Below are 24059 nucleotides of genomic sequence, written 5' to 3' on the forward strand. Positions count from 1 at the left end.
AGTTGGCTCAAATGAATAAATAAATAAAAGAAAAGGAAAGCTAGCACATAGAGAGAGAGAGAGGGAGAGAGAGAGAGTTGCTGCTAGTGGTGGGTTTGTGGACTTACATACTTGGTGGATGAGGAATTGCCGAATTGGAGGTGATACTATGTGTAACATGCATTACACAAAATAATAAATATGGAAAATACGAGTAAGTGGTTTTTTTATAATTAAATATCCTAGGAAAATTAAGTGGGTTTTGATTTACATGAAATTTTGAGAATTTTTATAATTTTATATAAAAGCTTATCTCTGTTTCTTTTCTCAAAAAAATATTTAATAAAAACTGTTTTATTTTTTTTTTAATGATCTTAATGATTCATCAACATATATTATCATTCTAAGTGACTTTTCACCTTATTTTTTAGACAAAGGAGAATGTTATCATTCTTAATCCAATACATAGGACTCTTCATCAATTCTACATAGAATTTCAATTTTAGTGACTATACTTTTTTGGATATACGGAAGTGGTGTTTTTACTTTTAATGAGACTATTTCATTCATTGTCTATAAGACACTTTAAAAATCTCATGGATTGATAGTGTATTAAATAGAACTTGAAACCTCGAAGTTTATGGTTCAAGTCCATTATATACTTAAATATCTTCTCAAAACTCACTGAATTTAAGCTTGATTGTGCCTTTATTTTTCCTTTTCTTTATTTCCTTCTTTTGTTTCGTCCTCGGTAAAGTTTGATTCTTCATTGATTGATTGATTCTTTGACTATAATATCAACAAAACGGACAAGAAATGATCAAAAGGAAACATACTGAGGGACACTCTTTCTCACTCATTATCAACCATCTGTGCTCCAAGGGACACGCTTTAGCTCCAAAATGCTTGTGCTTTTGTATGCATTAGTGGACTATGAAAGTAGCTGAGTGGATCACCCTGAATTTCCCAACACACAATGCTTTATGTCATTTATCATCTTTTTCACAGCAAACCCTTGGCCCCATTGGGACCCTTTTTCCCCCGCCCAGTTTGACCAGCTGTCTTATTCATCTTCGAACCCAGGCCCTGTGAATTTGCTGGGCTTCTTTAGCAAAGGGTGCTACCAATAGACATAAGGGCTGATAAAGTGATTAGTATACCATTACAGTAAATATGTAGCTCTGTCCTTTAATTCAAATGACAAGTATGTGAGTGTGATTTTTCTTTTAATTTTATTGATTGACATGCCTGTCTTAATGTTGTCCAAAGATTTAATAGTGATATTGACCAACCTAAAACCTCTAGAATTTTAGTGACACAGGAGATTCCGACTCGTTTCTTATTATAATAAAGATCTGTGATCAATGTTAATGAATTACAAAATTCATGGCAACATGACAAGTTGGTAGGGATAATAAGATGACTGGAAATATCATTAATGATAAAGTTAAAGTCTAAAAAATACCTAATAGCTATTTGGTTCATTAGCTTTTAGAGTTAATTGGAAACACCAATAATCTACAATCACGCCAATAGTAATGTAACAAGGATTTTAGCTTTGCGGAGCCGAAGTATGGAACAATTTTTTTTTTTTAATTCAAGATTAAATATATTATGAAAAATAAAACTAATATCCATTCAATGTTATCATGATATATATATATATATATATAATTAAAAAAAAAAAGATACAAAATAATTGATTGTGTACTAAATTTGTGGTAACTTCTCTTTCAATAATTCAATGAACAAAAAATAGTCCTTTAGAATCTTCCTTTCTGTTGCAAAGCCTATTTTGACAATATTTATGACTGAAATATTTGTCTTGTAGTTATAGTAAAAACAAAACAAAACAAAACAAAAAAAAAAAACAAAAAAAAGTAAGTATAATATAATCACTCTATAAACAAGTTGGTAGATTGTTTATCTTTTAATCCTTACTAACAATTTTGCACATTGCAGAAAGAAGTGATAATAAAAGATTAAATTTACAAGGCCCTTAATATTTTATTTCTCATTTGCCCTTATTTTCTTAAGAAAAGAGAAATATTTTTCTATTGTTTACTAAGAATTTTAGTTCTATAGCACACAAAAGAAGTAGATTTAAAAAAAAAAAAATATATATATATATATATATATGCTAAAAAAATGTGTAGGGATATTCTTTTTCACATGCCACGTGGTTCAATCCCATTGGGTGATGCTTTCTCAGCCAGCCAAAAAAATAAAAGAAAATGGATTTAACAAAAATCACCCCTAAACTACATTACACAAGTTGGACTTCGCTCAACACCCTCTTCAATCAAAGAGCTTTGGGCCTACATGAACATGTACCTCATCACGAAATGAGCTAAAAAATCTATTATAATATTACCAAGATGAAAGCCCGATATCTCTTAGCCAAACCAATTGGGCCCACAAGCCCATCATTTCCCTCTTCACTAGACCACACGGCATGGGCCAAAAAACCCATAATTAAAGTGTAAGACATGGGAGATTAAATTCCTAACTTTATGATGTCACTATCCATATCCGAAACTATTTGTGAACTGATGCGTTATGGCAACTTCCACTTCATATATAATAATAACTTTCTATCATGAAGCTAAAATAAGTCCTTTGTTTTCGAACAAGAGACTGTCAATTTAAAAAGCATGATTGATATTCCCTCGTGTCAACTTTACATTAGGCTCGCCCTTCTGATTGCACATTTGCAACAGTATCATTGATGACAGCTAAGTAGCAATTTATTAAGTTTGCAGTTTGCACCTATTCGCTGGCTCAATGATTTTTTTTGTGAATGGGAAGTTTTCCTTTCATCAAGTCATAGAAATTAAGCTTATCTTAAACTTAAATTATAAATACAAGCTGCAAATTATCCAGATTTTTTTAAAGCTAAAATAATCTGTGGAATTATTAGATGGAAGGTGCCTTTTTTTTTGTGGGGAAAAATAAACATACACATAAACAATGGAAAATGAATGAGGTTCTAAGATCACATTATAAACTTCACTCAAAAATCAAAGTAATTTCTAAGAAAAGATGAGGTAAATTATACTAAACAAAATGAGAAATAAATTAGGTCTGCCTCGATTTATGGATCTTAAGAAATTTCAATTTAATTAAGGACCTGCATGCATGTATCTTACCAGTTCAAAGTATGCAACCCATTAATAATAAATAAAAGAACCAAATTGACCGTATGATCTCCAAATTAATCCACCCGCAACAATTGCATCCACAGGAATTTTAAAAACTTATAGGGTATATGTAAGATATTAAAATGTTTGGAAATTTTTTTTTGTTATAAATGTCATTGAAAAAAATTGGTTAGGTGGTTATGAAAGCATTTAAAAAATAGAACACTTAGCATTTTTTTTTCTTCTAAATTTGTGAACAAGCTAATTTAAGAAGAACAAAGAAGAGTACTTTTTTATTAAAAAAAAAATTGAGGTCTTATAACAATTTTTTTCCCTTTTAAAAAATAGTCAAACTATGCACCAACTTCAACAAAGTCACATACAATCACAATGATTTTTCCATGCAAATTAATAGTTTTATATATATATATATATATATATATATAATATGTTAACTAATAATTTTTTTATTAATATAGAATATGTTAATGAGTGTTCAATTGCACTGTTTAAAGAAGAATCGAGTGGATCATACTACATAGAAAAGTAACAAAAACTAATAAATAAATATCCCTTTAATCGAAAATTATTCAAGTTCTTAAAAAAATACTGTCTATTTGCAATAAAAAAAATAAAAATAAAAAACTCAACCATAATATTGACAAACTTTCTAGATGAGCTATAAAGATTAAAGACTCAACCTTAATGTGGTGTATTTTTTTTTTTTTTTTTGGTTAGAATCTTATTTCCTCTCCATTGTGCATGTGTATTTGTTTCTTAAAATAAAATAATAATAATAATAAAAATAAAAAGCACTTGGACACTTATTAACCAAACCTTTTTTTAATTTACACAATATATATTATAGTTCATAATTAAATATGGGTCATGCTAACAAGTGCTCTTAGAGCATTCTCATCAGGTGTGCTTGGCACACCAAACACCAAAAATCCCCTCTCATGAGCTGTGCCAAATGCTTTGGCATTTGGCACACATGAACAGTTCCATTCTAAAAATAGAACGGTACGGCCAGAAATGCTATATGCAAAAATTAATTTTTTAATGATTTTCTCTCTCCTCTCTGTCATTTTATCTCATTTTTTTATTCTCTCTCTCTCATCCACTTCCCTCACTTTTCTCTCAACCCTTCTCTCTCCTCTCTCTCTCTCTCTCTCTCTCTCTCTCTCTCTCTCTCTCTCTCTCTCTCTCTCTCTCTCTCTCTCTCTCTCTCTCTCTCTCTCAGCCTCTCTCACAAACCGCCACAGTGATCTCTCCACCCGCAGCCCACCTCTCCTCCGGCGCCAATGCCACTCACCTCCGCCGACACCGCTCGCCTCTGCCGACATCGCTCGCCTCCGCTGATGCCGCTCGCTAAGCAGCTTGCTTCGCCTTCACCAATGCCGCTCCAAGCAACTTGCCTCCTTCAAAATCTACTCGATCTCACTAAGATTCGATTCCCCTTATTTGTTTGGATTGTTTATGGTTGATTTTGGGGGTTGGATCTGGTTTGAGAAATTGGATTGGAGGATAACAATGATTTGGGATTGGATTGTTTGATTTGGGACGTGTTTTAAGGTTTGTGAATGTGGTGGGTTGTTATGGATTTTTTTTTTTTTTTTTAAGGTGGCATTGGTGGATGTGAGTTTGTGCCGGTGGTGGCTATCGGTGTTGTTGTGGCAGTGGTTGTTGGTGGCCGTTGTTGCGGCAGTGGTGGTGGTGGTTATGCTGTTGTTGCTAGTGTTGTTGCTGTTGATGATGGGAGGAATCAATATATTATTTTAATGTGTTGTAAATATTATTTTAATGTATAGAATTGAAGAATAGAGCATCTGATAAATGGGATATTATAAAATAATGTGGTAAAATGATAAAGTAGGTTTTGGTGTGTCAAAATGGCATTTTTTATGAGAGAGCTTATGAGAATGCTCTTAGGGCACTCGTTAACAATTTATTTTAGGAAAATTTTAATATCACTTTTATGGGAAATGAAAAAAGCTATCAAAACATTAATTTTTTTTTCCCCATAAAAATTTTCTTTAACTGGATTTTTAACCAATACCCTAAGGGCACTCGTTAGCATTTCCCATTAAATATTTATTCTTATGTATACTTTTTTTTTTTTTTTTAAAAAAAATCACTATTGGTCTTAAAACACAAGTTAAGTTGTTAACAGGGCCCTTTCTGATGAATAGCCATGTTTGAATTTATGGGTCACTCCATGTGAAAGTTCTCTCAATTGGTGGATTATCATTAGAGTGCGGATCACGTTGTACGTGCAATTTAATTATCTCCAAATCATATATTTTCAATAAAGGATAATGTATTAATGTTCATCATATGCTTCGGTACCCAATATATGATGGAGAAAAGGCCACGTTGCGACTTGGGATATTTAATTACGTATTTGTTTGGATCCAACGGTTATCAGCTTGCACAGAATCAAACATGAGGGTTATTTTATAACCTTGACCTAACCACACATAACACATTGTGATTATTTTTTAAGGAGGAATATCTCAGTGATGATCCTAGAGCATCCACATCAATTGATGCATAATTTTTGTCCATTTTGCTAGAAAAAACATGTTTTTTTTTTTTATTTTACACACTCATTTTTACAAAATACCTACATCAGTTTATCTATTCTACACATTTATTCAATAAAATATTCTAAACCCAGCCACCATCAACGATCAATACCCAGTCTCCATCATCAACCCACACAACCACCATCATCAAGCCAGCCTCATCATCAACCCACCCATCAAAATCCCAGCCACCATCAACCTAATCAATACCCACAGATCAAAATCATCAAAACCCACTCATCAAAATCATCAAAACCCAACCACCATCAACTCGATCAATACCCAGCCACCATCAATGATCAATACCCAGCCCTCCATCATCAACCCACACAACCACCAGCTTCCATCATCAACCCACCCATCAAAATCCCAACCACCATCAACCTGACCAATACCCACGGATCAAAATCACCAAAACCCACTCATCAAAATCATCAAACCCACTAATCAAAACCATTGGTGATCGACAACGGCAAAAGCACTGATCAAATAATCAAAACCATCAGCGATCAGCAACAATGAGAGCAGCAGAGATCAGTGGAGGAAGAGAGCGTGAGGTGAGAGTTAGACCAGAGAGAAAAAAAAAGAGTGAGGTGGAGAGAGGAAAAAATAATAAAATATCAAATGCAAGAGCTATAACAACTGTGCATATATGCACGGTTACTATAACACTTGTGCATTTATGCATAATTTTACACCCACTGATGTGGGTGTTTTTTTTTTTTTTTTATCAAAATGTATAAAATGCCTTACTTTTTCTATTTTGCAAGATTATGCAACCACTGATGTGGTTGCTCTAAGGCTTTAACTAGAAAACTAAAACTAGAAATGGAGTGACCATTGTGCTTTAACGTATGAACTAGGGTGAACATACTTATTAACAAGCTGAGCTCTTCTCAACAACTTGATTAACAAGCTTCATTCATATCATCTCCACTTAGTCCAAATATTGAAACCTTGATGCATGTTTGGTCATTTAGTCTCGACTCATTGTCGTGGCTCTTGAGCAATTTGTATATATGTATACCAAGTATGAGATACTTCAAAACCTTTGGCATGTCTATGTCTGACATGCCGAAAACACTTCTGCATACATGTAATCGTTACGTTAAAAATAAAAAATAAACCTTTAATTTTAAATATGTTTTTAGATATTTTAATAATTGTTTTTTTAAAAACAAAAAAAACTTATAAAAAAATTAACATGGTATCTTCACTATAAATAAATAAATTTTTAAAAAATATATAAACTACTTAATTGTGGTATCTTCACTATTTTGTATTCTAATTTTTCTAGAATTATCGTGTTATCGAGTCTTGTGTTCATGTTCATGTCTGTATCCACTACATTGTGTAGATTTGTGAATTTTCCTTTTTTCTCTTTTTAGAAATAATATGTGGCATAACCAGTATATTATATGCAATAGGTCACTTTATATGGCATAACCAGTATATTATATGCAATAACCATCTTGTATAGAAATAGGTCACTTTATGAGATCCACCCCAATGCAAATGAAATATTATATATATTGCATATAGCCATATACAATGGGTTTTTTCTCCTTCCAAAGGGGTAAAGGGAATCATGTTCACATGGGAAACTCTTGAAGTCTTAAAAACCTCATTCCAAGACCACCAAGGCAGTTAAATCAGGAGTAACATTAAAATAAACAAAGTTTGAATACTAGTACAATTGAATGGTACGAGGTCCCTCTCTTTGACTGTTGGGGCGGTTTGCATTGGAAACCAAAGCAGTCAATACGAATCACGGATTCTGATCAGAAAAATTCTGAGAGAGAAATTATAATTTATTTACTCCCACAAACTCACTTCTAGTTTCAATGGCACATGCATCGATCCTGCTGTAACTGATACATGAAACCAAGAGCTTCCCACATGGTAAACCGGGATTATATTATTACTATAATAACTTATATATACTATATGTTTATATGCGAAGTTTATTAATTACCACCGTATACCCTTAATGTGATGGTCACTCTACAAGTATAAGTACTTGTGAGGTGTGGAGGGTAAGGGGCGAAGTTTAAATCTCCAGGAAGAAACTTCACACAGATATACACTTAGATTAGGCTAGAGTAGAATTTTATCTTATATATATAAAAAAAAAGTTTATTAATTAAATTCAACTCTATGACCACATGATTGTGTTAAGTTATTAATCAATGCAGCACAAAAATGTTATATTCTTTCAAAAATAATTAAATTCAATTATATGATAAGTTGATAGCATATGTCAAGAGTATTGTAACTTAATTAACACATTTTCATGCGTAAAACGCTTAATAATAATAAGGGATAATTACACATAACCCACCTGTGGTTTGGGCGAAAATCACTTTACCTACCCGTGGTTTGAAAAGTATCACTTAACCCACCTGAGGTGTGTTTCCGTCACTCTCCGTAACCCACCTTGGTCTCTGCCGTTACAAAAACACATTTTAACCCCAAAACAGAACATAACGTGAATCAAAACCCCCAAAACTCAAACACTTTTCGAGAGAGACACCCAAGGTGCAATCAGGCTTGTTCTTCGCGGTTTGGAGCGTGTGGAGAGGGAGAAAGTACTTGTTTTGCATCATCGAACCTGGGCAAGGTATGTGTGATGTTTTTTCATCTGCATTTGGGTTCTTGATGTCATTTTTTTATGGTGACCCACCCACGTAGTTAGGTTTTGCTGTTCATCTGCACAGTAAAATTTTTTTTGTATGTTAAATTAGCATTTTGCTATTTATGTGTAGAATCGCTTAGGATATGCATTTTGCTATTGTTGTTTCTATAATGTATATACCTGAAGGAATCAAGTTTATTTGTCAATGATTGCACTTGTTTGTGAAGTGTGGGTAGTGTGGTCCCTATGAATTTGTTGGGAATCTGGTTTTGCATGTGCTTTATGTGGTCCTTTGTCCGTGTGTTGTTGTCAATTTGTTGGCTTGTTGTCTCTTTTGGCTTCTTCTCACTTTCTGCATGTCAATGTGTGTAAACAACATACTTATTTTAATTGCAGATGGATGATGTCACATTTGACCTTGAAATTCATGTTGGGGGATGTTTTGTGGAGGAGCCAACAATATGTGGGTGGGTCTATACGTTTACTGACAGAGATTGACCCTGACAAGTTGAGTTACTTTGAAATTCGGGATTTATGCCATCTAGTTGGTGCTCCTAAGGAACACAGTAGATATAAGTATTTAATTCCTGATGGTGATCTACAGCATGATTTAAGAGACATAGAAACAGATACAGATGTCGTAAACATGACTAACCTTCATAAGGCATGGTATGCTGAAAAAATCATAATCTATACTGACATAGATGTGGAGCCATTGGCAGTTGAGTATCCTGATGCAGGGGGAGTGGCAAATGGTGGCGTAGGTGGTGATGCAGGGGGAGTGGCAGGTGGTGTAGGTGGTGATGCAGGGAGAGTGGCAGATGGTGTAGGTGGTCATGCAGGTGGTAATGTAAGTGGTGATGCAGCAAGGGTTGAAATAGAATTGGATAGTGATGATGATGAAGATGATGAGAATGATGATGAGAGTGATGATGAAGAAGATGTTGAGGATGTTGACATTGATGCAAGAGATGAAGAACAGAATGTTGAAGGAGATGATGATGATGATGATGATGATGATGATGATTGGCTAAATGAAGGCCTAGAGGGGGATGGCTTTGGTGATGATGTATTTGCTGCTCAAAACTCAGCTCCACAAGGTTCTGCTCCCAATACAAACCCAGAATCAAGCAATGCACCCCACACAGCCCCAGAATCAAGCAATGCACCCCACACAGACCCTGAGTGGGCTGAGCCAGCCCTTGAGGATGACCTGGTAAGCATGGATGGGTCTGATGATGAGCAGGTACCTGAGCAAGTAAAGTTTAATGCTAAGAGTGACATGAGAAATGTTGTACTGAAGAAGGAGATGAAGTTCCCTAATGCAAAGGTGTTCAGAGCTGCTTTGAGGGAGTATGCAATCAAAAAACCTATTGACATCAAATTCAAGCTTAATGAGAAGACCAAGATATCAGTTCACTGCAAGAATGGGTGTGGGTGGAGATGTTATACATCTCAAATAAGTGGAGAGCTAACATTTCAAATTAAGACCTTGACTGATGACTGTACTTGTTCCAAGTCTTTCAAAAACAGCCAAGCAACATCAGCTTATGTTGCTAAGAGGTTCATTGAGGATTTTAGCAAAAATCCAAATTGGGAGGTGAGTGGTGTACACAACTATGTGATGCAAAATTTATCTGTTGACCTAAGTGTAAACCAAGTGTATAGGTCAAAGAGAAAGGCAAAGGATTTGATAAATGGAGATGAGCAATTGCAATATGGTGTCCTTAGGGACTATGCACAAATGATAACCACTGTAGACAAGGGGAGTAGGGTTATATTGCAGACAGAAATGGCTGAGGAGACTTCCCAGCCAAAATTTAAGAGGATGTATGTTAGGTTCAATGCTCAGAAGATAGGATTTTTAGGTGGATTCAGGCCATTTATAGGTTTAGATGGTTGTCACATAAAGCACAGATTTGGTGGGCAAATCTTATCTGCCACTGCCAAGGATGCAAATGACAACATTTTTCCAGTAGCCATGGCTGTTGTGGAACAAGAAACCAGGGAGTCTTGGATATGGTTTTTGGAAATTTTTGCTGATGATATAGGGAGGCCAGAGGAGCTTCAGTTGGTCTTCATTTCTGATAGGCAAAAGGTATGCAAGTTTTGTTTTGTTCAGTTACACTTGAATAGTTGACTTTGTTTGCTGAACTAACTTGTTTTGTTTGTTTGTTTGCTTGCTTATTTACAGGAGCTTATACCTGCAATAGAGACACTATTCCCTACCGTGGAGCATAGATACTGTGTGAAACACATCTACAACAATTTCAAAGTTGATCACAAGGGATTGGAGCTGAAGGATGCATTGTGGAGGTGTGTTGCTACCACAACAGTAAGGGAGTTTGAGAGATGCATGCAGTACATAAGGGATTTGGATGAAAAGGCATATGAGTATCTTGCAAACATTGCACCTGCACAGTGGACAAGGTCACACTTCACTCCTAGGGCCTTAACAGATTGTTTGGTAAATAATTTGAGTGAGTCTTTTAATGCAATGATATTGAAGTCTAGGGACAAGCCTATCTTGGCAATGTTGGAGTGGATTAGGGTTAGACTTATGACTAGGCTTTACACAAAAAGGGAAGGGATACAGAAGTATGCTGGAAAGTTGTGTCCAAGCATACAAGATAGGTTGGAGAAATTGAAGGTTGAAAGTAAGGCATTTAGTGTTACCCCAGCTGGTAGTTTCCTTTATAAGGTAGGCAGTCAGTATGAGAGGCATGTAGTTGATTTGGTGAAGAAGACATGTAGCTGTAGGTCTTGGGATTTAAACGGCATTCCCTGCAAACATGCCATAACAGCCATTTATACAAACATTGAGACACCAGAAGACTATACCCACCCATGCTACTTCAAAGAAACTTACATGGAGATATACAAGGAGGTACTTCCTCCCATGCCTGGTCAGTCAGAATGGGCTGAGACTGGACAGCCTGCTCCCCTGGCACCTCACATATACAAACCACCAGGCAGACCACCCAAGCAAAGAAAGAGGGCTTCTGATGAGCCTAGGAACCCTTACAAAGCAAGTAGACAGAACAGACCTGTAAAATGTGGGAAATGCAAAAAGGAAGGGCATAACTCAAGAGGGTGCAAGGCTGGCATCACTGGGGAGACACCATGGCAGAGGAGACAGAGACTTCAAAGAGAAAAAGCTGTAAGTAATTAGGATTTAAATGGCAAAAAACAAAAAAAAAAAAAAAAAAAAAAAAAAAAAAAAAAAACTTGTTTTTAAACTTACAATAGACACTGTATTGAAACTGGGTTTTGTTGCCGGCAAGGGAAGGGGTGCCTGCACCTAGATCTGCACCTCAGCCTGCACCTCAGCCACCATCCCAGCAGCCTACCCAGACCTACAACATGATGTCTGCCACTCAGCCTTCATCCTCACAGCAAGGAAATCAACCTAGGCCATCTCACAAGAGAGCAGGATGGTTCTCTTCCTCACAACCAGAGTTTCACACACCTAGGGAGACCTGGGATACCTTACCAAGTTCTTCACAAGTAACTTAGTCCTGGATGGTTGTGTAGCTTGGGATATTTTTTAACAAGTGGATCTATTTTTTATTTTGTAGCCTTCACATACAAGTGGGAGCACTGGTGGTGTGAGGACTAGAGGACAGCTTGCTGCACAAAGGCCACCAAAAATGAATCCAGTGGGTGGAAAGAGGAAAGAGTAAAGGCAAGAAATGAATGAAGCTAGTGGGTACGCATGCCAGCATTGGGAGTAAAGCTAGTGGGAACATGTGGGCCTTTTTGGTTTTTTTTTTTTTTTTTTTTTTTGTGAAGACCACTGTTGGCCCTTTGTAATTATCAATTAGTGTAAAAAACAGTCACTGCTGGCCTTGGAATGTGCTTTTTTGTAATTACTAATTAGTGTAAAAAACAATCACTGCTGGCATTGGAATGTGCTTTTTTGTAATTAAGGTACAATACACTCCAGGTTGTTATATGGAAGTTGTGATATTACAGTTTGTATGGAACAATATTTGTCCAAACTAGATTATATGGAAGTTTATTTATTGCTGCTACAAATTGTGTCCAAGTATATTATTTTTATTGTGGAATGGTATGCACAACCAAATTATATGAATGTTTATTTATTGCTACTACAAATTGTGTCCAAGTATATTTTTCTAATAAAGTGTATAGGAAGTTTTTATTGTGGAATGGTTGTTATGGTATGCACAGCCAAATTATATGGAAGTTTATTTATTGCTACTACAAATTATGTCCAAGTATATTTTTCTAATACAGTGTATGAAAGTTTTTATTGTGGAATGGTTGTTATGCTATGCACAGCCAAATTGATAATTGACCATTACTTCTTCCATTGAATGGTTGTTAGGATATGCACAAAATACTCAAGAATTGACCAATTCTTCATTCATTGACACATCAAAACATTACATCAGTAGGCTAGTGCTATTACAATGCAAATTCATTAACACCATTGCCATTTAACTATCTCTACTAACCAATTAACTACTTCAGGGGCAACAATCTAGGTCTCTTCACTCCAGAGAACTCAATTGAGCCAAAACACAACAACATAACAATAACAAAAAAGATCCATGACAAAATGCATGCAGACTTCCACATTCTTTGCTTCTCTTCAGCAAGAATGGCTTTTTCCTTAGCTTTTGCACAGACAGCTCGAGCCTTTCTCTCCCTCTCCTTGGCTTTGGCTTCCTCTTCAAGAGCCTTTTCTGCCATTTGCCTAGCTTCTTCTGCCGTTTCCAGAGCTGTCCTTTCCCTCTCATTTGCAAGTTGGAGAGCAGTCTGAAGCCTAGACATCTTCTCTAGAGCCAAAGGTGCAGCTTCATTCCCACAAGGACAGGTTGGGTTATCAATCCAAACAAAGAAAGGACACTTAGGACCAACCTTATAACGGCTACAACCCAAGAACCTCCTCCCAAAATTGTGCAAACTCAAACTTGTTCTCAAAACACAAGTCTGCTCATTGCACATATGTCCACATGAACCCGAGAAATTACCACTTGATGAAGACATCTCAACATAACACGATTCCTGGATTTAGACTTTCACATAGTAAGTTCACACTTGAACAAAATCTGAAACCCTAAATCAAGAACAGACCCAAATGCAAATGAAAAAACATCACACATACCTTGCCCAGGTTCGATGATGCAAACAAGTGCTTTCTCCCTCTCCACACGCTCCAAACCGCGAAGAACAAGCCTGATTGCACCTTGGGTGTCTCTCTCGAAAAGTGTTTGAGTTTTGGGGGTTTTGATTTGCGTTATGTTCTGTTTTGGGGTTAAAAGGTGTTTTTGTAATGGCAGAGACCGAGGTGGGTTACGGAGAGTGATGGAAACACACCTCAGGTGGGTTAAGTGATACTTTTCAAACCACGGGTAGGCAAAGTGATTTTCGCCCAAACCACAGGTGGGTTATGTGTAATTATCCCTAATAATAATAATAATAATAACCACATAGACATATGCTATATTGCTCGACAAAATTAATTTTTTTTTTTTTTTTTAGAGTTTCAACTTATAGAATCCGCTTTTGATGATAGTTCTTTATCATTAGACCAAGACACCAACTAATTTTTAGTGTAGGCAGGGATTGAACCTCAGATCTCTTATACAACCATGAGAAACTTTAGGCGAAAATGGGTAATTACCCATAAAAACGTAACTATTCAGTTAGTTGGCCGGGTTTTGAAAGAAATTGGGAAACTAGCAACTCGAGCCTCAGAGGCTCGATTTTGGCCCTCTAAATCGAGCCTTTGAGGCTCGGTTTACGTGCTTTGACATGGCAAAAAAGACGTTGGAGTACACGTGGAAATCGAGTGTCTAAGACTCGATTTCCACGTGGACTAGATATGGAAATCGAGTCTCAGGCACTCGATTTCTAATAGGCATTTTTTGAATTTAACGCTCTCTCCATTCTCACTCTCCCTCATCAGTCAAACCCCTCTCTGTCTCCGACCCACTCTCACTCACCCTCTCCTTCTCTCACTCACCCTCTCCTGCTCTCACTCTCTCAGCGTCACCATCGCCGACGCCGACCCACTCACCCACTGACCCTCTCAGCCTCACCGGTCTGACCTCTGTCTCTCTCAAACCCCTCTCTCAGTCTCCGACCCACTCTCACTCACCCTCTCCTTCTCTCACTCTCTCAGCGTCACCGTCACCGTCGCCAACGCCGGCCCCAACCCTCTCAGCCTCACCGCTCAGTCACCCTCTCACTCTCTCGCTCACCGACCCACTGTCGCACGTCACCCTCTCTACTCTCTCACTCGCCCTCTGCTGTAACTCAGTCTCCACCATCTGAAAGAAAAAGAAGAAAAAAAGGTGAGTCCCTTATGCAAAAATGTAATCAGTTCGTTTTTTATTTATTTATTTTTTTTATTTTGGTTTCTGTACTGAATTTGTAATAGAGGTAAAATATTCTTGTTTTACCATTAGTTTTGTTGTTGTACTGATTACTTAATTAACTAAATATCCAGAAAAATAAAAAAAAAACTGTGTACTCCACTTGCTATAAATTGAACTTCAATGTTGCATGGCTTATATTGTACTAAATTCAGCTCACCATTTTCTCAAATGTTCATGTATCAACTCTATCAGACTTAAGACAGATGACTCCATGCATAGTTTTACATATAATTGGGGATATGGAACTAATGCAGTCTAAAATTTCTCTTTAAATGAATGAGATTAGGCTCCAAGTCTTGGCTAACTTAACATTATGAAAAAATGCATATGAAAAATTAGTGGCTTACCACTACAGTCTCTCCCATCTTTGGTATGGGGCCATTTCCTACTCGCAAGTCCTGCATTCTCATATATATTTGTTGTTAGAACAGATAATTATGATGCTTGTGCACTTAAAAACATTTTTGGAGGCCTTATGTATTTTTCATCTGGCAACCTTATACTGAAGACCTGCTTCTGTCTCTGTGTAGTCCGAATAACGCATTTTAGTCTTGCCGTAGTCCTTTCCCCTAAGTGCTGGCACTGTAATCCCAAACATGGTGCTCATAGTTAGTATTTAGCACTAAAAAGCCTCCCATATATTAACATATTTGATTCTTAACAAATTAAGATTACCCAATGGTCCACAATCATATGACTGTGAGATACAAATCAAAGCAAAGCAATATGCTATAGTTAAATCCACTGAAATCAACCTAGGTTACCTACAGCATAAATAGTGTAAATATCGACTATCATATAAAGCAAGATACTTGAAATAGTTAAAACTTAATTTATAATTTATGATTTTATATTCTATTGACAGACAAAAATTCAATTCAAACTATCTTTGAATTAGTGCATGTATGAACAGATTAGGCTCATTCTCTTGTTCTTTCTTTTACTTTAAAGCCAGTATACACACAAACATGTGAGGAGTATTTTGGTTTAATCATTCTCATGAAAAGCATTTAGTAGATATATGTTGGAAACTTTCATACCCAAAAAAAAAAAATTAAATAAATAACTACCAAAATACCGGTTTAGTAAGCTAATTCCCGGTCAAGTCCTCCCTTCAAAGTTCTAAGAAATTTGCTATGATTCTGCAATTATGAACAAGCAACCATAGTCGTCATTTCATTATGGCTGCTCTAACTCATACCTATATATTTAAGCATATTGTGTGTTCAATTTTGAAACTAACTGCTTATCATTCTTCTTCAGTATGGCTGCTGCAAATGCTGGACGCATTGACTATACACAGCCTGGACCCATTGACGACTCGGTGTTGTCACAGCAGGCGACGCATCGGTCCGAAGCTATTTGGAATGGGCGGGTAAAACACTGAACTAAATATTTACTTGTGCACATGCATTTAATCCATACAATGTACACGTATTTGCATATACTATATTAATCCATAACGAGATGTTATGTGCAGGATCCAGGGTCCATTACCTGCCGTAGTCGTAGTTCAGAGTTCTCCAAGCAACCTCCAATGGTGGACGACCGAGTGAGGAACATCATCACCACAGTTGGTTTGGAGGGACTCCTGTGGGTCCCGGGTAGAGAGATTGACAATGGCCTCATAACGGCCTTAGTGGAGCGATGGCGGCCCGAGACTCACACGTTTCACATGCCACATGGTGAGGTGACCATCACATTGCAGGATGTGGAGGTTCTTCTCGGGCTTCCTATTGATGGTGAGGCTATAACAGGGAGCACACAAAAAACTTGGGTGGATGTGTGCCGGGACTTCCTTGGCTTTCGACCTGTAACTCAAAACAACCATAAGCAACTTGATGGGCAGAGGATTCTCATCAACCGCCTTTTGGAGGAAGTTGCTAACCCATTGCCGCCTGATGCTGAAGAGGATCAGCTGCATAAGTACGCACGATGCTACATCCTAGCGCTATTGGGGGACACAATATTCATGGACAAATCCGGCGATAGGGTGCATCTAATGTGGGTGCAGCAGTTGGAAGACCTTCACAACCCACGGAGGTACAGTTGGGGAAGTGCTTGCCTTGCATGGTTGTATCGAGAGCTATGCAGGGCAAGCGAGGACACCAGTCAGATTGGTGGGTGCTTGCTGTTGCTCCAGTACTGGGCATGGGCCAGGTTCCCCTATTTGTGCCCGACAGTTGAGCGAGGCCCGCCAGTGGGTGCTTACGGTCCTCCAGTACGTGGTCCACTATCCCTGAAGTAAGTCTCTACCTCATACTGCTATAACATACTGTCTTCACCAAAGCACGAGTCTTATATTATGTTTTGAGTTCTTTTTCTATTTGGTTCTAACTTCTTCTTGAGTATTTTTATTTGCTATTTGAAGTCCTAGTCTCTTTAGGTTATTTATAAAGGCTTTATTGTAATCAGTAACACTCATAGAGAGAGTGAAGGGACTGTCAAACCAAACAAATATTTACATCACCTCAGACCTTTTCTATCTTCAAAGTCTATGACAGACTTTGCCTTTTCATTTACTCAATTGCTAAATTACAACTTTTTATTAGGGCCAACTTAGTCCTTTGCTTCTTATCATCTAGTTGTTTTTTCTCCAATTTTTGAGGATAACAAAATCTCTGTACTTTCTGGCATATTCTGCTTGTATAAGAATCTTCTTTCTATTGTGCTCTTTTTTCCTTTTTTTTTTGTTTTTTTTTTTTTGGGGGGGGTGGGGGGAGGGGGGAGTGGTTCTAGTATAAAAATTGACATAGGAAGTGGCTGGTATTATTAAAACTAGCATTTAACCCGCACAACGTGTGGGAACATTTAACATATTTAAAATACCATCAATTTAACATAACAATACAATAAAATTCATTGAAATTCATTTGGGTAATGCAGTACATCCATCATTTGTTCTACTTGTAAGTATACTTTTTACACTCTTGACCGTATATTGGGTGAAAATCTTAAAGCCTATAAACATGTTCCCATCTTTTTCTGAAGTTCCAAAAGCTTCTAACAATATTTAAGGCACTCAGCATGATGTACAATAGTTAATATTTTTAATAAAGGCTTGTTAATGTCAATCACTTCAAAAAAACAAAAATGACAATTGTGTAATATAGAGTCAGGTTCAATAACAATGCCAAAAGTTCAAAATTCCCCAATAGCAGAAAATTAAGTCTAAGATCTCTTTAACCAAAAAACAATTTAGTTAGATTAGCCATATTCTAGCCATGATGCACTGAAGTGCCAGCTCTATTTCACTCAGATGAATTGAAACATCACCATTCACCTGCAAAAACTTATAGCACATATGAACCCCCACAAATGTAGTCCATCTTGAACATGCCAACTCCAAAGGTATACACAATAGGAACAAACTGGATTCTTTGGTGTGGTAAAAGGTGATTGTTGTCCTACTCGAGGAAATAGCATAATGAAGACCTATTTAAACATAACCTTTGAAAAGATAGAAACTAATACAACCTTTTGAGCCCCATGTTCCAAAAAATTCTTTCAATAGTAGAAGTGAACCTATATTCATGATCCATTCAAACTATTTCTATTGATCTATAACAATCACGAAAACTAAGGAGAGCATATTCAATAATATTAAAAGGTAAAATTCCAACATATAGATACAAAGAAACAATATTTTAATTTCTATTAGTAGAAACAGTTTAAGAAGAAAAATTTAAATGTGGAAAAACCAAAATCAAACCTTTATGGAAAAAAAAAAAAAAAAACCACCTTAAATTCTCTAAATTTGATGGTTTGAATCTAAATGACTTTGATAGAGTAACTAATTGATAAGAGAAAGCATAGCTGATAGTTCAAAGGAATTCGGATGTACTTAAAAGTAGTATAAGATCTTTTATAGCTAACACTTAGCACTAAGCAACAGAATCACTTACACCTCTGCTAGGAAAATCCAAATTGGAAGGTAGATGCCTAAGATTGATGTTCTATTCTTAAATAGATAAAAATGCATCGAACATAGTTAATAATTGCAACTTTTAATACACAAACAGCATCTAAATTAAATCTCTAAAAGCCATAAAAGAACAAAAGAACCTAAACAAAATTGGAAAAAATAAATAAATACATATTTTTTCCCCTTCCAAGTTACACTTTGCATCTTTTGTAGTCCGAATTCTAAGAATGCATCTTACAATCCCAGCCACCAAATTTCCACCATGGAAGTTTCAAGTGTGTAATGGTCATAAGCACTATAGTGTCAATCAAATTTTTATTAATAATTAAAAGCACATAATTCTTGTAATTCAAGCAGTTTTATTTTTTTGATAAGTTGTAATTCAAATAGTTCTTTAGAAATTTTTACAAAATCTGTCCAAAGTTGAAGCACATACATGCTGGAGGAATTGCATCTAAAATCTCATTTTGAACAAATTACATCAATTAGTTAGACTTATACATTAGAGAACATGATTGGTGCTAAAATTCCTTCTTTTCACTAACTATAGACATTTCCTTCACTTCAGATAGACTATTATTTCTACATCAATTTCATAATTTTTTTTTTTTTTTAAATAAAATTTTAGGCAGGAAGAAACTTCTTAATGTATGAATGATTCAACATAGTTCTCCAAATTCACCTGAGACACTCTACACATACCATGTCCTCCCTATTCCTAAATTTTTCTTTCTTTCTTTTTGACCCTTTCCCACATAAGTATAAAATTTAAAATGCATAGTAGAAAGAAAAACACATACACATTATTGAACAAACAGTATAAAAATAAATAAATAAAAAAATCGCAGGTGATACACGACAGCTTATTTTATAGCATGAAGAGATTATGTATCAGGCTTCAATCCGAGATTGGAGGGATCAATTTGTATTTATTAAAATCTGTAACTGGATTAACAAATTATCACCAAATTCTAGGCACATAATTTGTTAGATGGGTTAGTAGTATTGTTAAGTTTTTGTAAATACATTTGTTTTGGAGGCTTTTGTTGCTATTCTTTCTTGAAGGTGCCGGAGCTTATGTGTTTTTTTCAATAAAAGTTTCTTACAGAATTGTTAAAAAAAATAAATAAATAATTAACTATAGCATTAAAAAACCCAAACAAAGGTTCTTTTTTACCTTGATAGGTCCACTGTTCGACTTGAGGTTAATCTTCTACGTTAGTGCTATATTCCTGAAATCATTCACGACGTTAAAAGACAAATAGAGAATATAAACTAAAAAGACAAAGCTTTGATACAGAAACCCAAAAACCCAAAACAAAAATCTATCCCAAAAACCTAAAACCGAACCAAAATACCCAAAACTAAGTCATAAATCTTAGTCATATTCAAATCGAAGGAAAGGAAAAAATTCTGGCTTTGATATAGAAACCCAAACCAAAATACAAATCTAACCCAAAAAACTAAAACCCAACCAAAATACCCAAAACTAAGTCATGAAACCCAATTTAAGATTTTAGCATTTGGTTCATTTTCAAATATTCTAAAAAGATTAGACATACTAAAACAAAATATACTGACCATATTGGAACTCTTAACTCTTCCAATTAGAAAGTAACAATTTGTCAGTGCCACCCTCCCTTGAAATCAACATAGGTAAATAAGCATATCCATAAATAAAAGAATTTGTGCAAAAAGTATAGCAAGCTAATAAGAAAACAATTGTAACTAATCATAAAATTCAGCAAATTTAGACCACATTTGGTAACATAAAAATTCATGACAGCAATAATATGCAAGTCCATAAGACATTTATTAGTTCATAAGACGGGAATTGATTCTAAAACCACACTGCTAGTCGATCATTGTGGTTCTTTGTTGCTATGTTGTAGCATTATTCACAGATTGCTATTCTACACCTAGTCTAGTGCTAGTGTGTTAGTGATTTGGCCATTTGGTCAACTGACTGGCTAATATACTTATTGTGGGTCCAAATGCGAACACCCAATACTAAGAGAATTTTTTTGAATAAATAGCTTTCTCTTTTTGTTTTCCTAAGCTCTGTGTTTTTTCAGATTTGATAAACTCAATAACTTATAAAGAATAAAATAAAATAAAAAATCTTCATTAACACATACCTAAACAATTATACAAATAAAACCAAACAGGCAATTAAGCTAAAGCTAAACCAAATCTACTAAAAAAACCTAGATAGCAAAAAAAGCAGAACTTGAAACTTACACATGAAAGCAAAGAGCATAAAAGCAAGAGCTGTAGGCTTGTTGACTCCAAGTTGCTTAAGATTTTGCTGATCTCTCAATGGTGTAGACCAAGAATGAAACTGTTTCGGTGGCTTCTACATTTGCTTCTCATCAAGAAGGAATCAATAAAATAAGACTAATAGCATTCTTTTACTCTAATTTTGTGCTAAAGTTTAAATTTCAATAATTCCATTCACTCAAATTCTTTTCTTTGTCATCCAAATTTTACATGGGTCATTATCAAAGTTAGGGCCCATGGATTCCAGGATATAGATGTGTATTTCGTAGTGGGGCTATGGGGTAGTGTTTAAGAGCCTCCCAATCAATTGCATAGCCATGAAAAAAAAATATGTAAATGCTATGTAATACTACCAATTGCCTCACATTTGTTTCATAATTCATTTTTTCCACCATGTTGATATCTTCTAGACTTCATCCTCGAAATTTTTAGTTCAAATTCATTGTTCATAAATGAATAAATCATTTAGATTTATCATGGTATGAGGGCGGCAAAAATTGACTCCAATCATCACTAATTAAGTCTAAAAGGGATTTCATTGAACATGTGGAATGCAATAAAAACAAATATATAGAATATCAAAATAACATATATAGAACAATGCAAATTTTCATCTGCATTCAAAGAAACCCAAAAATTCATATCAGCTCCCATTTAGTAACACCATAGACACAGCAGCAAGCAACGAAACATATATTGTAGGATTCCAAGATTATATTAGCTTACCAATAAAAGCTATTGTGGCCCATTTCATTGTTGCATAACCCCCCATCATTGAAATTTTTTAGTCTTACGGTGCAAGAGGCTGGCCTGACAGTGGCAGTGTCCTTCAAATTTCTCTCTCTCTATATGCTGGACCAAAAAAACTGGCTGACCCTGAGATTTCTCTGTCTTTAGCAGTGTTTATTAATTAGTTTAATATCTTAGTTTTAACATCCAATTAACATTAATTGCTACGTTTCAGCTTTTAGTATTATATTCATATTTAATATATGTGATTACATTATAGTTTAATAACATCTCAGTACTTATTGATCCATTCTTCTTGATTGTAGGTGGTTGTGGGTCCCAAACAAGAAAAATAGGCCCGCCCACATTTTCAGGGACAGGTATCGCGAGCAACTAGCTTCCATGTTGCCAGACCAGGTATGAAAATGCCTTATTTTACGCTTTTACGAACATCCATATAGGTTTTGTGAACTTTGAAATATAAACATTGTTCCCTAATGTGTTGTGTACTTTTTTTTGGCTATTGTAGGTGGTGTGGCAGCCATATGAAGCTCATTTTGACGACCTCCCGCCGTGGTGTGTTGCAGGGAGGGCCGTATGGACGGCAACGGTGCCGCTTGTATGTTTCCACCTAGTAGAGAAACATACACCGGATCGTGTTGTTCGTCAATTCGGGATGATCCAAGAAATTCCCGAAGCTGTTAACACTGACAGAGTGCTTCATGGCATTGATTTGAGGGGGAAGATCGGTGTTAATTGGATGCAGAAACATGCTGTGCATATCCTTGAGTGGGGTAATCGCTTTTATCGGCGTTGTGAAGCAGTGCTTGGTGATATGCCTCCAGAGCACGAGTACCACGACTGGTTCAAAAGGGTGACTCGGAGGTTCATCGATAGGCCTGGTGCTGTAGTGACTCTGCTGGTAACTTCTCTATTTCTAACCCAAGTTACCGTGTTTCTTACCATGAAACCACTGTTTAGAGAGCATGATGTTTGTTACTACATTTTTTGCTTCGCACTTCATCTCCCTTTAATTTGCAATTTCTAGTAGCATAACCAACATTTATTTTATTATCAATTCGCATTGTTGATTTCGTATTGCAAGTCTAATATGTGTGGTCTTTTCATGTGCAGATTGAAGGATACGTCCGTTTGTTGAGGCGTCATCCAGTGGGCACGAAGGACCACAATGACATTACTGAGGTACTGACGGCAGTGCAGGCGATGGCACGTGTCCAACCTCCTATCCCTGAGGCCCCGATTGAGGAGCCAGCTATGCCTACCGGCCCAAGCACGAGCACAGCTCCGGCCGGATGTCAATCCCGTCCGCCTGTTGCTACCCCTCAGCTTCTCCGTACCCCCGATCCCTCTACATCCACCCCACATGCATCCGCCAGCCCCACTATCCCTTCATCCACCCCACATCCATCCCCTACCGTCACCATCCCTTCACCCAACCCACATTCAGCTCCTACGCCCACCATCCCTTCACCTAGCCCACATCCAGCCCCTACGCCCACCATCCCTTCACCCACCCCCCATCCATCTCCTTGCCCCACCATCCCTCCACCCACCCCACTTCCTTGTTCTGGCTCTGACGTCTGTCCACCCACCCCACAGTCATTTCTTCAGCTGTCACCCATTCCATCCTTTGACCTGGGTACCCCACCTGACATGCAGCAGGAGCCACCCTCCCATAGTTCGTTTAGTACCCCTTCTTCAGCCATTGACCCACCCCATGTTCAGGCTGAGCAGGCGGTTGGGTTACCTACAAAGGCTGAAGGTCGGCCTAAACGCATATCAAAGGCACCTCCGTGTGGGACAGGGGGCCACAAACATGGACACAATGTTGGGCCCGAGGCATCTGACGAAGGACATGCAAGACCTCCTCCTCATTATACGAGACGGCGTAAGATTCAAAAAAGGTATCTGAAAGCTTAATGTGAAACAACACACTTTATTCCATTATTATTTCTCTTTTCACATTTCAATAAGATTATTTTTGTTTTCAATATGGTTTGAACGTACATTATTGGAACTAGGTGAATGCCTCAAATAAGGACATTAGCTGGAGGTAGATATTCCAGCAAGGAGAGATGCAGTCCAATAAATGTGAATGTAGCTTCTTTTCTCTATGCCTTTTTCATAGTAGACCTATATGTATCTTCATATTCCAATTCCATTGAAGGAATTAGTTCTTTAAGTTTTTTTCTTCATTCACTGCATAGTATTCATAATTATTGTCGTAAACAGGGTAATGGAGAAGATCGCTTAAAATGCCATCAGTGTATGAAGAAAAATTGAACTTGTTGTTCCTTGCACTAAGTGTAAGAAGAAAATGTATTGCATCCAGTGTATCAAGCAATGGTATGG

The 24059-nt window shown here is 36.6% G+C and overlaps 3 protein-coding genes and 2 long non-coding RNA genes across 5 annotated transcripts; 2 read left to right on the forward strand and 3 right to left on the reverse strand.

The window, feature by feature from the left end:
- The first annotated feature begins 8769 nt into the window (after positions 1–8769).
- LOC126708197 (uncharacterized) lies at positions 8770–12025 on the forward strand. The gene is made up of 5 exons (XM_050408002.1): positions 8770–9187; positions 9281–9442; positions 9491–10440; positions 10537–11502; positions 11921–12025. Exons 1-5 carry the CDS (start codon positions 8770–8772, stop codon positions 12023–12025), a joined length of 2601 nt encoding a protein of 866 aa, XP_050263959.1.
- Positions 12026–12708: 683 nt separating this feature from the next.
- LOC126709103 (uncharacterized) lies at positions 12709–13776 on the reverse strand. Its single transcript, XM_050409192.1, has 2 exons — positions 13477–13776; positions 12709–13376 (listed from the first exon to the last, which is right to left on the reverse strand). The coding sequence occupies exon 2, from the start codon at positions 13356–13358 to the stop codon at positions 12831–12833; it is 528 nt and encodes a 175-aa protein (XP_050265149.1). The 5' UTR covers positions 13359–13376; positions 13477–13776; the 3' UTR covers positions 12709–12830.
- Positions 13777–14539: 763 nt separating this feature from the next.
- On the reverse strand, positions 14540–15336 carry LOC126710235 (uncharacterized). Its single transcript, XR_007649603.1, has 3 exons — positions 15249–15336; positions 15100–15150; positions 14540–14644 (listed from the first exon to the last, which is right to left on the reverse strand). It is a non-coding gene; the product is annotated as an uncharacterized LOC126710235 (long non-coding RNA).
- Positions 15337–16500: 1164 nt separating this feature from the next.
- LOC126708198 (serine/threonine-protein phosphatase 7 long form homolog) lies at positions 16501–23437 on the forward strand. Its single transcript, XM_050408003.1, has 5 exons — positions 16501–16996; positions 22013–22103; positions 22216–22608; positions 22821–23346; positions 23433–23437. Exons 1-5 carry the CDS (start codon positions 16725–16727, stop codon positions 23435–23437), a joined length of 1287 nt encoding a protein of 428 aa, XP_050263960.1. The 5' UTR covers positions 16501–16724.
- LOC126709638 (uncharacterized) lies at positions 17794–21837 on the reverse strand. Its single transcript, XR_007649449.1, has 2 exons — positions 19855–21837; positions 17794–18035 (listed from the first exon to the last, which is right to left on the reverse strand). It is a non-coding gene; the product is annotated as an uncharacterized LOC126709638 (long non-coding RNA).
- Positions 23438–24059: the final 622 nt, after the last annotated feature.

This window comes from Quercus robur, chromosome 12, assembly GCF_932294415.1.
Source record: "Quercus robur chromosome 12, dhQueRobu3.1, whole genome shotgun sequence".
Lineage (NCBI taxonomy): Eukaryota > Viridiplantae > Streptophyta > Magnoliopsida > Fagales > Fagaceae > Quercus > Quercus robur.